This window comes from Siphateles boraxobius, unplaced genomic scaffold (assembly GCF_051911475.1).
Source record: "Siphateles boraxobius isolate OS27281-9 unplaced genomic scaffold, OSU_SipBor_1 25, whole genome shotgun sequence".
NCBI classification, from domain to species: Eukaryota; Metazoa; Chordata; class Actinopteri; order Cypriniformes; family Leuciscidae; genus Siphateles; species Siphateles boraxobius.
This window is the reverse complement of record NW_027508866.1, coordinates 32,401,642-32,420,634: the sequence shown is the minus strand read 5'-3', so window position 1 is coordinate 32,420,634 and position 18,993 is coordinate 32,401,642. Positions and strand designations below refer to the sequence as shown.

Below are 18,993 nucleotides of genomic sequence, written 5' to 3'. Positions count from 1 at the left end.
GTTTTGTATTTGTTTTTATAGCCTATAGGCTAGCTACATTTAAATTCCCTGTATGCCATAGGTAAAAGTTTATTATTTGATGAACGGATGAATGGATCAGTGGGTGCGTCTTTACTGATGCTGTGAATGCTGCCAGTGTCGAGTCTCCATCATCATCTTCATCACTGCAGTAAGAAGATCAGCAGCAGCATCACTGCTCGGAGTCACAGCATCTCTCTGACATTATATCTGCACCATCACAGCTGAAACACGGGAAAGATCGAGGCTTTAACCGGAGAACCAGCGGACAAACACAAGTTTCCTCGCGATGCTTCCTTTATTTTTGTTCCTGGTCGCCCGCATTGCCGCGTCCATCCCACATCCGACATCCACGGGTGAGTTCACTGAACACAACTCTCCGTGTTTAACATACGCATTTGCACAAAACAAACCTAGATTAAGTTTATCACACACGTCAGAACTTCCAGACAACGTTTAATGCGTTTATTCACAGGTCGGATACCAGCAGCATCACTTCGGTGTTTTATTTAAACGTCCTCAGACATAATTCATGAGGGTGATGATAATGAGATGTCGGGTTATTTCGGGCGTATGATCACTTGATCAGCGCCCTCTAACAGACGTTCAGTTAAATCTATACATGCAGCTGCAGCTTGACACATAAAGATGGTAATGAATAGTCTGCAAACGCCTGCTTGTGCATGTTTCATTGCTCATAACGCTGTTATGATCTGTGATATTTGTTTGATATTACTTTGAGGTGATCCAAAGGTCATGTGCACAATAAATAGGCATAAAAAGACTATCTTCTGCAACCCTGAAACGTCACCTTGGTGTTTTTAATGGCTGAACTCAGTGTGATTGTTGTTAAATGTCATGTGCATCTCTTGCTGACCTTTACGAATGACTCAGTAATGGACTGTCACTGAGATGTCATTAGAAATCAACTGTAGTGTTGTTGTGATAGAGTTTCTGCGTAATATAACTTATTAGAGCTGGTTTTAGCTTTCTATTGTTTCTTCATACCTATAATTTATTAAAATGAATATTATCATTGTAACACTTACAACATATGTACAATGTGCATAGTTTCAACCAAAATACCATATTTACTACAATTTTTAGTTTACTTCAAACAGTATATTCCTTCAAAAAACATCATATATTGAAGCCTGTTGTGTTTTTTATTATTATTATTAATTATTATCTCAGATGCTTACAAAAATGTACTTATGAGCCATAGTTTCCACCAAAATACCATGTTTTTTACAGTAAAATATACAACCATATCATTTACCATGTAATAGGTTACAGTAAAAACTGTAATATTGTGAAATATTATTGCAATTATAAAATATCAGTTTTCTATTTCAAAGCCTATTTGAAAATAATAAATATGTAATTCATTCCTGTAATTCCAAGTAGAATTTTCAGCATCATTACTCCAGTCTTCAGTGTCACATGATCCTTCAGAAATCATTCTAATATGCTGATTTGCTGCTCAAGAATTTTTTTTTATTATTATTAATATTGGCATCAGTTGTGCTGCTTAATTTTTTTCTGGAAACCAAGATGCACTACCATAATCTTTTTAAAAATAGAAATTATTAATTTTATTCAACAAAGACGCATTAAGTATTAACAAAAGATTTCTATTTTATTTACATGTTGCTCATTGAAATTTCTATTCATCAGAGAATCCTGAAAAAAATCGATTACAGTTTCCATTTTTGTGGAAACTGTAATGTGTTTTTTTTCCCCAGGATTCTTTGATGAATAGAATATATTCATCAAAATAAATATCTTTTGTAACATTATACATGTCTTTACTGTCACTTCTGATCAATTTAATGCATCCTTAATTATTCATTTATATATATATATATATATATATATATATATATATATATATATATATATATATATATATATATAAAAATCATTTTTACTGACCCCAAAACTTTTGGTAGTGCTCTTCAAAACACATGTACAAAAACATGATATTGGCATGGTATCTGTCCCAACAACTACAGTATAACCATGATACCATTTTTTTTTGTGTGTGTGTGAAGTTACAGTACCACAGTTTTATCCCAGTGGCAATAACTAGGCTTACTTTTTGGTGGAAACTGTACTTACCTTGGTACATTTCGGTAGGGGGTTTATTAAAATAGAACTGTAAGCTTGGAAGAATCGTTCATTTCCTTTCCGATTTACTGTTATCCATAATCAAATTGCAGCAAATTTTCAGTGCCAGTGTTTTTGTATCAATGCACATAACATAACAAATGTTCCTGGCAGTGTGAAATTCATTGTACCGTGTGGATCGTGCTACTATAATCCACTCTGAGCTTTATGCCCTCAGGTTGTGTCGGGTCATTGTGAATCTAGACAGCTCCATCAGCCGTGTTTCTTTTTAAACACAAATGATTTTCTCCTATTTTAACCTTACACATATGTGAAGCACTGACATTTTGTCATCACCAAACATCTGCGCTCCATCTTTAAGAGTCAGCAAGTGTATTCCAAAGTTTAGCCGACACAGACACCTGTGTAAACACTCAACGCTCCACTCCAGATTCCTGTGGCTGAATAATTCAGGTGGAAATGACAGCGTGGCTAAGGATAGCATCACAAACTCATCAGTCTCCAACACACATTTCCAAGTTATAGAGTTGACTTGTCTTTGTAAAAGAAGATGTATTCATTTCCTGTTTATACAGTATGGTTACATGTTTACACGTTTTGTAGGTGAAGTATGTGAACCGGTTCCGTGTGAGAACGGTGCTGACTGTCCCAGTACACCAGCTGAAGAAAATGTTTCCTGTGAGTTTTTAAGCCACTTTTAATGTGTCCTTTTGGATTCGAGAAGCCTAAAGGCCCATGAGATATCATTTCTTGAAATTTTTCTCTGTAAGACAACATTTATGGAGTGATATGTCCCTCTGAGTTTACTATTTATCATCATCCGACAAACGTATCATGAGTTTGCAAGCTTTAAAGGCCTGTTCGCACAAAGAACGATAACTATAACGATAATGATAAGAATTTTAGTGTCCACACCATAGACTGTAAAAAATATGGACGTAGTATCCATGACGTCACCCGTAGGTTTCTGAAGAGCGTTTTTGAAGCCTAAAGTGGGCGGAGTCACTCGTCGCCATCTTGGAAGCGCGTCACAGTGCGTCACTCCCGGATAAGCGAAAATGGGCAAAAAGGCGGGACGTGGGTGGTGTTGAGGTGCCTGGATGCTGAAACTACGCCCGCCTAGCTCGACGTGATCGAGTTTGCTCAGGCTAAGCTAATGTGCTACTGGCCTCGCGCTAAAGTGACAGCTGACTTGAAGTAGACCTAAAGCCAATAGTTAAAGTTTATGTTTTTGCCCTTGGAAATACTATAATAGTTAAAAGACATAACTAACCATGAGACTAACGTGTATTGTGATGCATTATTATTCTCATGCAGTAACTTACAATATTTGCTCTGAGTGTGTGTGTGTGTGTGTGTGTGTGTGTGACAGTGATAAATGCGCATACATGTCAGTCAGCGCGGCAATGCACGTCAAGTTCGTAGAGAGCTTTATTCAGTCCATTTTAAATTCTGATAGATATTACCTAAGAAGTTCAAGTAATGCACTAGAAATCCGCGCTCATTTAAGGGACGAAAAGAAAGCACTGACACCTGCAGGATTTAATCTGACGGTAACGTTACTTTTTATTGAACACTAAAAGCATATTATAACATAGTCTATCTGCTCCGTAAGATCAACGGTAAGTTACAGCAGAACGAGTGTGGCCTCTATACCTTAGACGTTTTTAAATCTGAACTCCAAAAAGCAACGATATTGTCAGACATCCATGAGTGCATGTTCACAGAGGAAAACAACTGAAGAACAGCGCTGGTTGTTCTCTCGATACTCGACAACGACGGAATCCAACGGCGTGGGCGAAGGTATAAGGGCGGCGTGTAATAAACTGTATGAAATAATCCCGAAAAGAGTACAAACACGGCAGAGATGACAAGTTCAGCAGCTGGAATCAGCTGAGGTGACATGATGGCTAACAGAGAGCAGACAAACGGCTAGTAATAACAGCAGCGGCAATCCACCTGTCACTCAAGTGGCCACGCCCTTGATTATGCAGGAATTTAATGCTTAATATAATTTAAACGGATGAGTTATAAAAAAATTCACCCCCCTCACAGTTGTCATGAAGGGCAAAATTAGCTGTATAGACCAAAACAACTTAAGGCACCAGGCTGTAAACATAATTTTTTCGGCTGTAAAGTTGGGCATTTTAACATGGGGGAGATACAGATTTGGCTCACTTTTGCAGTCAGCCTCAAGCGGCCAGTCGATGAATTGCAGTTTAATTCACTTCCGTGTTGGTTTCAAGAGGGAGACGGGGAGGTTGCCGCTTGGTCCACACCAACACACAACATCGTTCTGTTTATTCTAAGCACACAATGAAATTTTATCGTCTGGCCCTTTAAATGCTAGAGCTCTTTAAAGCATTATGGATTCTGATTGGCTGTCAGTGTTTTTATCGTTTATCAGCTGAGGAAAAATCGTTCTGAAAGTGATTCCAACCATATCGTTTCTCTGTGCCTTTTTACCGTTAAAGTTGTAGTGTGGACTCTGCTATTCTTTTAAATTTAGAATGATTTTTACAACTATATCTTTATCATTATCTTTATAGTTATCGTTCTTGGTGTGAACGGGCCTAAAGTGATGTTTTATTTCTCCAAACTCATACAAACAAAGCTTCTCCAAAGATTCTTAGATTCAGCAAAGAACTCTTCTTATAAAGAATCAGTTTTGACTGTTCTTGTAGTTGCTATATGGTTCTACAGATCAGAATTTTGGCTTAAAAATTTAGAAAATATACTAAATTATTGTACATTACTCTTACAAATAAAAAGAAACAAAATTAGTTATACAAAATATAATCATATGTGGTGTCAGGCAGAGACTTATGGGAATGTCCTTTCAGTGTTTTTCACTGTAAATTATTGATACAAAATGTCATAGTTTTTATTTGACGGTATTTTACAATACAATAACATATAATAAACATGTACAGTGTGGTAAGTTAACCAAATAACAGGTTTTTACTGTAGCATTTTTACATTCTTTTCCTGTAAATGAATGAAAAGTTTGTAGTGGAACTTTAGAAAGATCTACTGTTTCATCTAATTGGAATCTTTATTTTTAATAGTGACAATAGAATATCAGAATTTCACAAACTGTAAATTCTGCTCTCTCAACAGCATCAGGCTGGGAAGAGCAATCTGAAATCGGTGAGTTGGTTTATTTGTAATCTCCTTTAATGGTCTGTTCTTGTTCAAAAGAGCTTCCTCATTGAGACTCCAGATATGAATGCCATATTAAGCAGATGGCTCATGTTCTGCTTATGAGCCGTGAACATAAATGATGTCAGCCTCGATTTCCATTCACTTGTTAATTCACATTTAAACATCTGCTTAGCGTTCATTAGGAAGTCACACTGTCTGGAATCGTCTTTTACAGCCAATGCAGTATTTAAAGTCTGATGTTCAGACTGAGCTGAAATGCATGAAATAATAATCACCTTGTGGGAATAGTGCGTGTGATCAAGCACACTGAACATCAAGTTCACTCATACATGAACCTTCGAGTATGACTTTAAATACCACTTCAAATGAATCCTGCAGATTTCAGATACTGTGTTTTTCTGATACAGGGCTCTGCCGCCCGAACCCGTGTCACAACGGAGGGGTGTGTGAACTCAATGAGACCTACCGCGGTGACACTTTTGTCGGATATTTGTGCAGATGTCCACTTGGCTTCGATGGTGTCCACTGCCAACACAGTAAGAAACATTGTCTTTTTTAGGCACATTAATATAGTCTCAGTAATAATATGGGAACTTATCAATATGAGTGTACCTTATTAGCAGATATGTTTCTGCATATATATATATATATGCAGAAACATATCTGCTAATAAGGTACACTCATATTGATAAGTTCCGCATATATATATATATATATATATATATATATATATATATATATATATAGTGTTGGGGTAAGTTACTTTTAAAAGTAATGTGTTACAAAGTAACTAATTATGTTACTTTCTGGAAAGTAATGCATTATGTTACTTTTCTCATCTAGCTGAGGCTCGCTTTCTTCCAGGCCATGCAGGTGTTTAAAGGGATAGAACACCCAAAAATTACAATTCTGTCAATATTTACTCATGTTGTTCCAACCCCGTAAGGAACACGAATTAAGATATTTTTGATTAAATCTGAGAGCTGGATCAGTCCTCCATAGACTTCTTAAGGGATTGACACTTGCCAGCCCCGAAAAGTTATTAAAGACATCGTTAAAATAGTCCAAGTGACTACAGTGGCTCAATCTTAAGTTTTTCAAGCGACGAGAATACTTTTTGTGCGCAAAAACAAACAAAAATAATGACTTTATTTCAACTATTCATTTCCTTCTCTGTGGACCTCTAGTCTGTTAACGTGTGATTAAGTAGAGCTACGTCACACGTAGGCTCACTATTGGCCGACGCTGGTCATGTGTGTGATGCGTGTGGCGTACAACAACAGAAGCTTACGCTATTACACTAGTGAACTGACTAGAGGCCCACGGAGAAGGAAATGAATAGTTGAAATAAAGTCGTTATTTTTGGGGTTTTTTGCGCACAAAAAGTATTCTCCTCGCTTGATAAACTTAAGATTGAGCCACTGTAGTCACTTGGACTATTTTAACAATGTCTTTAATAACTTTTCGGGGTTGGCAAGTTTCAATCCCTTAAGAAGCCTATGGAGGAGTGATCAAGCTCTCAGATTTAAACAAAAATATCTTAATTCGTTTTCCGAAGATGAACGAAGGTCTTACGGGGTTGGAACAACATGAGGGTGAGTAATTACTGACAGAATTTTCATTTTTGGGTGAACTATCCATTTAAGTGTTCTTTTTTTTTTTGCATGTGTATAAAGTCCTCCTGTGGGGAAATTCAGCCTTTAATGTTGTTTATATGTCTATGTGGTGTTTTTGATATGCTTTAAGACATATAAAATATCCAACTACGGCCCATTATAAGATTTCTAGCACAGACTGTCAGGTTTAGATTTTTTATCTGTTGGTATTTGATCGAATCCATGATGCCACGTATCTGAACAAGATCTCCAGGTCCTCTGGCAGAAAATTAGGCCTACGGCATTAAAGATACAGCAGAGTATTTCATTTTACACATGGGGTACTTTTTTATCCCTGTATGAACCAAACCCATATTAAGTGTTTGCTGCCAAAAAGCTCTTTTTTTGTTTCATCTGCCCACTTGTGTAGAAACACAATCTGTAATAAAGTGATTATCCATGTTTTTCTGCTTCATTTTATTAATAATTTTTTTGTCTGTTTGCTGTAAGAGCTTGCTATTATTATTATTTTGTCCCCATTCTCTTGTTTCTGTGGTTACCTCACACCTCCTGCATTTTTCATGGATTAGGAGAAGGAATATTGTGCTCTGGTCTACACTGCCTGCACAGCCGAATACGCATCGCACATGTGCATCAATGACCTTAATTTGCACTGTCTCCTGAATTGACTTTAAAGCCTAGTCTATAATTAATGCCAGAGTGAAAGTACAGCTGAGAAAGATAAGACACTGAAGCTTGGTTAGCGGCTGGAGGCTGGGCGAAAACAGACTGAGTAACGACTCTTTTTGGAGAATGACTTTTAGACTCATTATCTGCCCCAGTCCCCATGACCTGCTCAGTTTTTTCATTATAATTAGAATTCACAGCATTGGCCTCATGTATGATGTTTAGCTGAGTGTGACATGTACAAAACCATGGATGTCACTACACATAAATGACATCTGGTGCTTAAACCTTTAGCCCATTATAACGCAAAGCTTGCCCTATAGTGGAAAAAAACCTATACCAAAATGTATATTTATTTCACATTAAGTATACTACAAATCGTCTCGGTTACGTATGTAACCCTCGTTCCCTGAGTAGGGAACGGAGACGTTACGTCGGATGACGACGAATGGGGTTTCGCTTAGAAAGCCTATCAACTTCGAGTATTACAAAACGAGCCAATGGCAAAGAAATGCCATGGGTCTGCGGAATTTGCATGACGTAACTCCGCCCCACCTCGTGGGTATAAAAGGAGGACGCCAGCAACAGGCAGATATGTTTCTTCGCTGAGGAGCCAAGACTGAGCTCAGGCGATCCCCGCGGTACAGCGGAAAGTGGCAGGCAGACGTAACGTCTCCGTTCCCTACTCAGGGAACGAGGGTTACATACGTAACCGAGACGTTCCCTTTCGTTGTCACTCCGAGTTACGTCGGATGACGACGAATGGGGTTACCAGTCTAATCACGCCACCTTCTCAGCTGTCTTCCAGTGCCCTGCGTAAATCTGAGATCCCTGTCGTGAGACTGGCACGGACGAAGGACTCCTATTTAGCACAGGAATACCAAGGTACACTGGGGAGCATATCCCAAAGTTCAGGGGAAATATGCAATTACTGCCAACCCAGAGGGGGGGGGGACTTAGAGAATACACATATGACCCGAAGGAGACATATGGAGAACACTGGGGTGTCCAGCCGCAGGTGGAATATTTCAACCCCAGGGGTGGCAAGGTGGCTTGCCAAGGGAAAGACACACGCTCAGAGAGGCTTACAGTGGAAATACACATGTGGGGGTCGCTCAGAGGAGGGACCATGCACACGGGAGGCACCTAGCCGACGCACAGGCAATAGACACTGGCGCCAACGTCAGGAGTGCTGGAGGAACTCAGGGCTTTTTGGGGGGGCTCACCTGAGGAGAATATCGCACGTATCCAGTCCGTGGAGTGGAATGGCGAGCAAGCGAAGACACCTGAGCGGGTCCAGTACTAGCTGGTTGAAGCGAGTACATGAGAGGACACTGGCTCCACTCGGAGATTGTAGAATCTGGCGAATGTGTTAGGTGTCGCCCAGCCTGCAGCTCTGCAGATGTCTGTTAGCGAGGCGCCATGCGCTAGAGCCCAAGAGGATGCCACACTCCGGGTGGAGTGGGCGGTCACACCAAGGGGGCACGGTCGACCTTGCTGCTGGTATGCCAAGGCAATGGCGTCCACTATCCAGTGAGACAACCTTTGCTTGGAGAGAGCCTTTCCCTTCAGCTTCCCACCATAACAGACAAAGAGCTGGTCTGAGGTCCTGAAACACTGCGTCCTGTCTACATAGGCGCGGAGGGCGCGTACTGGACAGAGCAGTGCCAAGGCTGGGTCTGCCTCCTCCGGGGGCAGCGCTTGCAGGTTCACCACCTGGTCCCGGAAGGGAGTGGTAGGAACCTTGGGCACATATCCAGGCCGGGGTCTCAGGATCACGTGAGAGTAAGCCGGCCCAAATTCCAGGCACGCTTCGTCAACGGAGAATGCATGCAAGTCCCCCACCCTCTTGATGGAGGCCAATGCAACCAGGAGCGCTGTCTTCATAGACAGGAACTTAAGCTCCACTGATTGCAAGGCTCAAAGGGAGCACTCCGCAGGGCAGTTAGAACCACTGAGAGGTCCCAAGAGGGAACGAGAGGAGGACGAGGAGGATTCAGTCTCCTCGCTCCTCTCAGGAACCTGATGATCAGGTCGTGCCTTCCAACAGACTTACCTTCGACTGGGTCATGGTGTGCGGCAATGGCGGCAACATAGACTTTCAGGGTGGAGGGAGACAGCCTTCGCTCCAGCCTATCTTGAAGGAAGGAAAGCACGACACTAATCGAACATCTCCGGGGGTCTTCTAGAAGAGAAGAGCACCAGTTGACGAAGAGGTTCCACTTCAACGCGTAGACGTGTCTCGTGGACGACGCTCTAGCGGAAGTGATGGTAGCCGCCACCGTAGGTGGAAGGGTACTCAAACCTGCTTCGTCCCGTCCAGGAGCCACACGTGGAGGTTCCAAAGATCGGGACGAGGGTGCCATAGGGTGCCCCGTCCCTGAGAAAGGAGGTCCTTCCTCAGGGGAATCGGCCAGGGAGGTGCTGTCGCGAGGAGTACTAGTTCGGAGAACCAGGTCCGGGCGGGCCAGTATGGCGCGACCAGAATGACCTGCTCCTCGTCCTCCCTGACCTTGCGCAGGGTCTGCGCAAGAAGGCTCACTGGGGGAAACGCATATTTGCGGCCCCGCGGCCAGCTGTGCGCCAGTGCATCCGTGCCGAGCGTGCCCTCGGTCAGGGAATAGTACAGGGCGCAATGGGTCGAGTCGTGAGAGGCAAACAGATCTATCTGTGCGTCCCCGAACTGGTCCCAAATCAGCTGAACCGACTGGGGATGGAGTCGCCAATCTCCCGGGAGGGGCTGAAGCCGTGAGAGCTCGTCGGCTGCACAGTTCAGGGCTCCGGGGATGTAAATGGCATGAAGCGACCTCAGATGCTTCTGACTCCATATGAGGAGGTGGCGGGCGAGTTGCGACATACGGCGGGAGCGTAGACCACCTTGATGGTTGATGTACGCTACAGTGGCGGTATTGTCTGAACGGACTAGTACGTGTTGGTTCTTGAGCACGGCCCGGAAGCGGCGCAGAGCAAGACGTACGGCCAGCAACTCGAGGCAATTGATGTGCCAGAGGCGGCGGGGTCCTGTCCAGGAGCCCGCGGCGGCACGTCCATTGCACATGGCACCCCAGCCCGTGGAGGAGGCATCTGTCGTTACAACAACATGCCGCGAAGCTCGTTCCAGGGGCACTCCGGCCCGTAGAAAACTGAGGTCCGACCACGGGGTGAAGGTCTGACGGCAGGACGGAGTAACAGTTACTCGGAAGGTGCCGTGTTGCCATGCCCACCTCGGGACTCGGTCGCGAAGCCAAAGCTGAAGCGGTCTCATATGAAGCAATCCGAGCGGTGTTGCCACGGCTGCAGATGCCATATGCCCCAGGAGCCTCTGAAAGAGTTTCAGTGGAACCGCACTCTTGCCCTTGAACTGTCTCAGGCAAGTCAGCAGTGACTGCGCGCGCTCGCTCGTAAGCTGCGCGGACATGGCGACCGAGTCGATGTCCATACCGAGAAAAGAGATCCTCTGCACGGGGCAAAGTTTGCTCTTTTCCCAGTTGACCCGAAGGCCCAGACGAGCTAGGTGCCGGAGCACTAGGTCCCTGTGTTCGCATACCTGGTCTCGAGAGTGAGCTAGGATCAGCCAGTCGTCGATGTAGTTCAGGATACGAACCCCGTGTTCCCGAAGGGGAACAAGGGCAGCCTCGACGACCTTCGTGAAGACGCGAGGAGACAGGGCTAGCCCGAAAGGGAGAACCGCGTACTGGTATGCCTGCCCCTCGAAGGCAAACCGAAGGAACGGTCTGTGTCGAGGGAGAATGGAGACATGAAAGTAGGCGTCCTTCAGGTCGATTGCTGCAAACCAATCCTGGGGCCGCACACATCCGAGAATGTGTTTGGCAGTGAGCATCTTGAACGGCAGCCTGTGAAGGGAACGGTTCAGCACACGCAGGTCCAGGATTGGTCGTAACCCACCGGTTTTCTTGGGGACAATGAAGTACGGGCTGTAGAAGCCGGTCCTCATCTCGGCCGGAGGGACGGTCTCGATCGCACCCTTCGCCAGCAGGGTGGCGATCTCGGCTCTCATGATAGGGGCGTTGCCACCGACCAAAGTGGAGCGGACTCCCCTGAAGCGGGGAGGAGACCGCGCGAACTGAATCGCGTAGCCGAGCCTGATCGTCCGTGCGACCCAGCGGGACAGGAGGGGGAGCTCTAGCCAGGCTCCCAAAAACTGTACCAGCGGGGTCATACGGACCACAGACTTCCCACCGATGGTGCAGCAGGGCGGAATGACTGGCCCGGACGTGGACGGCATAGCGGCCCGGTGTGGGGGCACAGTCATTAACCGCGCCCTGACAGAGGAGACCAGGGAAGGAAGAACGTTCCACGGGGGTCTGCTCTGCCAGGGGGCTGGCGACAGAGGCGGAAGGGAGCGGCACGGTCCGGGGACGGCGCGCACTGCCAGCCGGCTCTGGGACAGAGGGGGACGAGGGGTGCACGGCTCGGAGGCGGCGCACCGTGTCGTCCGAGAACTCTGTGTGCTCAGGGATGGAAATGTTACTTCTTTCTTTAACCACATTAGGGTGCTGCCCACCCGTGGGTGAGCAGCGGGGAGTGGAGAACAAAAGATTCTCCCCCGGCCCTCCACCGGGGGAAGGAGTGGTCCTGCTACCATCTCCTGAGAAGTAATTTTCAACATCCCTGAGCAGCCCGTCTCAGGAGCGCCGCTTGGCCCGGCGTTTAGCGGGGGGCGGGGCTGGAGAGGGCTGGGGCGCCTTCTTACGGCTTCCTCCGCGACCGGGCCTGGATGGAGGCTGCTGCTTTGGCCGGGCGGGAGGGGCGGGAGCCGCAGGAGGGCGCCCTCGGCGGCGAACAGACTGAGGGATCTGCCCGGTCGGCTGGGTGGAGGCAGCAGCGGGCCGTCGGGGCAGAATGTGCCTAATGGCCTCAGTCTGTTTCTGGGCGGTGGAGAACTGTTGGGCGAAATCCTCCACCGCACCGCCGAATAGGCCGGCCTGGGACATGGGGGAGTCGAGCAGGCGAGAGCGCTCAGCGTCCCGCATGTCAGCCAGGTTCAGCCACAAGTGTCTCTCCTGGACCACAGCTGTGGACATCACCAGACCCAGGGAGCGTGCGGTCACCTTCGTCGCCCGGAGGGCGAGGTCGGTGGCGGCGCGCAGCTCATCGAAGAGCCCTGGGTCCGTCCTACCCTCGTGCATGTCCCTTAGCATCTGCGCCTGATAGACCTGCAGAGTGGCCATGGCATGCAAAGAGGCAGCCGCCTGTCCCGCCGCTCTGTAGGACTTCGCCACTAGGGTAGACGAGAACCTACAGGCCTTGGATGGGTGCTTAGGCTCGCCGCGAGAAGAGGCACTCTGAGGACACAACTGCATCGCAACAGAACGCTCAACCGGGGGGAGCCCAGTGTACCCACGGGCAGCTGCCCCATCGAGGGGAGGAAAGGCGGATGAAATCAACGAGCGGTCGCGGGAAGACATGGGAGTCTTCCAGGACTTCGAGATTTCATCATGCACGTCCGGGAAGAAAGGTATTGGGGCAGGCTGAGGACGGGAAGCCGCAGCTGCACCCAAAAACCAATCGTCCAGCCGCGAGCGCTCAGGACAGGGTGGAGGGTTCCACTCCAAACCGATGCTCGCGGCCGCCCGGGAAAGCATGGCCGTCATCTCTGGATCAGACTGAGCCACAGCCGTATTCACACCCGAGGGTGGCAGCTGTGACGAGTCGTCACTTCCAGACGAATCAGACCCGCCTAGTGATGCTGCGATCGACATCGCATCTTCCTCTGGAGCGCCAAAGGACACTCGCGGGACCTCAAAGGACGGTCCCGCGATGATCCCCTGAACACTCGCGGGTTGCAACACTGGAGAAGGTGCTGCGGGGCACGGACACATAGTCGGCGCTTTGTTCCACACAGTCACCCTCAGATCACCCTGGCCACCAGCCGAAGTAGAGCCTCTCGAGGAGGCGCTAGATCGGGGTGTGGATGAGGGGACTCTCACTCTTGCGAGATCCTTGAGTCTCGATCTAAGTGTTGCGATGGTCATGTTCCCACAGAAAGAACATGACTCATCCACGAGCGCTGCTTTAGCGTGATCAAAGCCCAAACACACCAAGCAGCGCTCGTGCCCATCAGAGTCAGACACCAGTCGACCGCAACCAGAAGTGCACGGGCGAGGCATCTTTAAAAAGACGTGCCGCGTGCAAGCTCTTTTTGTGAGAGAAACTCAGTGCTGAAGCGCCCGCGGAGAACACACTCGCTGGCAAACCACGCTCAGATAAGCAGGAAGTGTGCACTCGCCGGGAGATCGCCGTCACACCAACACTGGAGAGTTGCTCGTCTCGTAAGAAGCTGACAATCAGAGATAGCTTAAGGAGTGAAGAATTACACTTGGCTCCGAAGCGAAAACATATCTGCCTGTTGCTGGCGTCCTCCTTTTATACCCACGAGGTGGGGCGGAGTTACGTCATGCAAATTCCGCAGACCCATGGCATTTCTTTGCCATTGGCTCGTTTTGTAATACTCGAAGTTGATAGGCTTTCTAAGCGAAACCCCATTCGTCGTCATCCGACGTAACTCGGAGTGACAACGAAAGGGAACCATTATCATCATTATCCATTATCACCATTATCATTATCATATTTACTGACATATCGCTTGAGACTTACTAAATATTATAATTCAGCTTTATTTGGAGTACTTTATTGCACAATGCACATTTCTTAATTTTAAGCCTAAAATGTGTTTTAATATCACTATTAGTAAGGATATTATGATCACTGTATAATATCAGTCATTAAATGTAAGATATTTAAAGTGTACCTGAAGTATACTTGCAATAGTTCCATTTTAGCACAATTAAATATATTTATGTATATCTTTAGTTGGACCTCAGCACTATTTCTGGATAACTAAAGTGCATTAAGTACAAAATTAGTTGTTCCAATTTAGCAGACTTTAGGAATATTAGTTTAGTATACCAAAAGTACAATTTGCAGGGAATTAAGTACGTAGATGTATTTGTAGTATACTTAGCATGAAATAAATGTATTTCAGTGTATTTCTTTTTCAGTAGGGTGTGCAAAACGTGTAAAGAGTTCAATTAAGATTTGTTAGAAAAGATAAGAAAATTAAATTTGTGATGAATGAATAACAAAAAACTTAAAAGACACTCACTGGCTACTTTATTAATGTATAGCGCAGGGGGAATGTTACCTGCCAGATCATAATTTATTTTCAATAAGAGGTTCACAGGAGAATTGGTGCAATCCTTTGAAACTGTTGTAGAGGAGCCATAACGAAGTGAAGTACATGCGGGGAGTGCTGCCATCCTCATCTGTATCAGCTATCCCAGGATCTGACGCTGATTCTGACTTAGTGTTTATACTGTGTGAAGCACCACTGACTTCATTAACCTAGTTGCCTTGGCACAACTGAGCACAATGAATTTGCATTTCTTAAGAAATGGAATGCTGAATGTTCAACAATGGCACGAGTTCTGATCAGGAGAAGAGGCAACCAAAAGGAACTTGGGGATCTCAAAATGACATTTATTAGGTCAGAGGCTCTGTGTTTTACCAGGAAGTAGCGTACAGTACCACAAATCCAGCGTGACAGCTGACAAACCCCCCTCTGATCCTCACACCAATTTACTTGCTTGACTGCCTGGACGTTGGCCCCGCCACAGAGGGAATCCCTCCAATCAGGAAGAGTTTGTTCTATCGCAACTGACAGCGGTGCTTGGATGCACATGACTTGTATGAAGGCTGAATGCCAATGGTCATTCCCCACAATGAATGTGCCAAATGAGAAAAAAAAACAATGCTTTTGGTTGGGGGTCATATATTGTAAAGAGATTTCTTTTTCTTGAAATAAGAATTCAATAAATTACTACAAAGACTTACTGTTTCAAGAGTGTTTCAAAACATTTTCTCTTATTCATTTTCAGTCACTTATGCAACCAAGGCTGCATTTATTTGATCAAAAATACAGTGAAACAGTAATATTGTAAAATATAAAACTGTTTTGTATTTTAATATGTTAAAATTGTATTTATTCCTGTGATGGCAAATGCATTACTCCAGTCTTCAGTGTAACATGATTGTTCAGAAATCATTCTGATATGCTGATTTACTGCTCAAGAAACATTTTTTATTATTATCAATGTTGAAAATATTTAATGCTTGATATTTTTGTGGAAGCCCTGAAAGTTAAAAGATACACCTTTTATTTGAAATTTACATATTTTCTAACATTTTATAGGCCTAATGTCTTATGGCTTTTGATCAATTTAATGCATACCCGCTGAATTCAAGTATTACTCATTTCTTTCTTGCTACACTAAACTTTTAAACGGTTGTGTGTATGTGACATATTCTAATGTTCACAATGCAAAAATAAATTCTAAGGGCCAGATTTACTTTAACAGTTTTCGCCAACGCAAACCCTCTTTTGAAATTAAAAACAACTGTCAGGATAGTTGGATGACAGAATTTTCAGTACCAAACTGAACTACATCTGTGGGGTGATTGTGTCACCATTACTACTACTATTGCTCTACTTTCTGATAAAATTAGCAAAAAAAATCCTGTAGACTTACACTGAGAGGGGAATTGAGGCATATCTAGACCAGAATATCAGACTGATTTAGGCTAGTATAGCAACCGCATAGCAACATACTACTCTGAAAACATTTGCAGCAAAGTGCTGGAAACCTTCCAAAACACTTTAGCATCGTGACAAAGAGCAAGAGTATGTAAGGAACTGTTATCCCAAATTGAGATATGCATAGACCCCCTGCAATTTGCCTATCGGGCCAATAGGAGCACTGTGGATGCCTCTCTCACTCTTTTAAATAAGGTTCAAAATCATCTAGACAACTAAAATTCCTATGTTCGAATACTCTTTATGGATTTCTCATCCGCTTTTAATACTGTCCAACCTTATCTTCTCTTAAAGCGCCTTTATGAGTTAGGTGCTAGTAGTTGGATGATTTTATGGATTAAGGAGTTTTTAAAAGGTCGCCCTCAGCGAGTCTGTGTTAATAATAATGCTATGTTGGATTGCTTGGTTTTAGATACTGGGGTACCGTACCACAGGGATGTGTACTGTCTCCAATACTTTTTTCCGTATACATAAATGAACTGAAGTGCAATGACGATAACCTTACCCTTATAAAATATGCCGATGATATGGCATTGGTCTCATGTCAGAAAGAAATGAACTGCACCTCATATTTTAAGTACATTGACAGTATTATCTGTTGGTTTGAGAGCAGTTCTTTACATCTTAATATTGAAAAGACAAAAGGGTTATGTTTGAGAAATCAACCAAGAAGAGTAGATACCGCATTTGAATATAAATCAGTTGTCATAAAGGAAAAAACTGTAGAGCAGGTCTCGAATTTTAAATATTTGGGTACAATCATTGACGAGAAACTTAATTTTTAAAGTAATGTGGAGTACATTCATAAAAAATCACGACAACGCCTGGGTCTGCTTAGGAAATTAAGAAGCTTCAATATTAGTCAGCAGACCCTAACTATGTTATATCGATCAAAGATTGAGAGTATTCTCACATACAATATTGTTTCATGGTACAGCAATCTATCATTAAAACAAAAGAACAAACTCTCACAAATAATTAATCAAGCTAATAAGATTACTGGACAAAAACAAAAGCCACTTCAGAGCTTGTTCAATTATTCTATGGGAAAAATGGCAATTGCGATTTTTAAAGATAACACACACCCTCTTCACTCTGCTTTTGAATTGCTCCCATCTGGACGTAGACTAAAAAATTCCCTTGGCTAGAAAACATTTCTATAAAAGATCTTTTCTTCCAATGGCAGTGATTATCTTAAATCGTACTGTTACGATGTAGGCAGGAATGAAGCAGAGAGTGAATCCAAATGCAAGCACTAACAGGTAATCCAATGGAACTCAGGACAGGGACAGGAACAAGGAACTGGGAATAACACCATCAAACAACGACCGACAAACACCAACTGAAGAACAAGGGTATAAATACACAGGCAAACAAGCTAAACAAGATAACAAGGGGGCGTGGCTAATCAGAAACACACGGGGAGACTAATCAACAGAACGGGGAAAAGCTGAACATGTAAAGACAGGGAAACACATGACAGACAAGAACAAGGAACAAAACACAACGCCCACACCGTGACCCCCCCCCCCATGGCCGGCTCCCGACGCCCCTCGAAACAAAACACTAAAGTTCAGGAGGGTGGTGGAATGGAGGCGGTCTTGGGGGAGGGACGGAGGGCCAGGTTCGTGGAGTGAGGACGGACCTGGACCGTGGATGGAGCAGGCTGAGCAGGCGACCCCTCGGGCGGCCAGGGCGGTGAAGACCCCTCGGGCGGCCAGGGCGGTGAAGACCCCTCGGGCGGCCAGGGCGGTGAAGACCCCTCGGGCGGTGAAGACCCCTCGGGCGGCCAGGGCGGTGACGACCCCTCGGGCGGCCAGGGCGGTGCAGACACCGGCTCAGGAACAGCAGACACCGGCTCAGGAACAGCAGACAACACACACACTGGCTTGGGAACAGCAGACAACACACACACTGGCTCGGGAACAGCAGACAACACACAAACTAGCTCGGGAACAGCAGACAACACACACACTGGCTCGGGAACAGACATCACACACACTGGCTCGGGAACAGACATCACACACACTGGCTCGGGAACAGACATCACACACACTGGCTCGGGAACAGACATCACACACACTGGCTGGGGAACAGACATCACACACACTGGCTCGAGAACAGACATCACACACACTGGCTCGGGAACCGACAACACAAACACTGGCTCGGAGGCGGCCATCTTGTCCGTAGACACTGGCTCGGAGGAAGTGACATGAACAGTCTCTGGATCGGCAGACGTGACGTGAACAGTCTCTGGATCGGCAGACGTGACGTGAACAGTCTCTGGATCGGCAGACGTGACGTGAACAGTCTCTGGATCGGCAGACGTGACTTGAACAGTCTCTGGATCGGCAGACGTGACTTGAACAGTCTCTGGATCGGCAGACGTGACTTGAACAGTCTCTGGATCGGCAGACGTGACTTGAACAGTCTCTGGATCTGCAGACGTGACTTGAACAGTCTCTGGATCGGCAGACGTGACTTGAACAGTCGCTGGATCGGCAGACGTGACTTGAACAGTCTCTGGATCGGCAGACGTGACTTGAACAGTCTCTGGATCAGCAGACGTGACTTGAACAGTCGCTGGATCGGCAGACGTGACTTCAACAGTCGCTGGATCGGCAGACGTGACTTGAACAGTCGCTGGATCGGCAGACGTGACTTGAACAGTCTCTGGATCGGCAGGGACCAGCGGCGAGGACTCTGGGCTGACAGGAAGTACAGGAAGGACTTCCAGGCATTGCGGGACGCGGGAAGTCTTCTTCCTCCTCCGTCTCCGAG

General features: G+C 45.4%; 1 protein-coding gene across 1 annotated transcript in view; it reads left to right on the top strand.

The window, feature by feature from the left end:
* The first annotated feature begins 148 nt into the window (after nt 1–148).
* edil3b (EGF-like repeats and discoidin I-like domains 3b) overlaps nt 149–18,993 on the top strand; it is a 39,221-nt gene continuing 20,376 nt past the window's right edge. The window contains exons 1-4 of the mRNA XM_077243600.1: nt 149–374; nt 2,752–2,826; nt 5,269–5,298; nt 5,721–5,849. Of these exons, the coding sequence (XP_077099715.1) occupies nt 308–374; nt 2,752–2,826; nt 5,269–5,298; nt 5,721–5,849 (301 nt within the window). The 5' untranslated portion in view covers nt 149–307. The remainder of the gene's footprint in view (nt 375–2,751; nt 2,827–5,268; nt 5,299–5,720; nt 5,850–18,993) is intronic.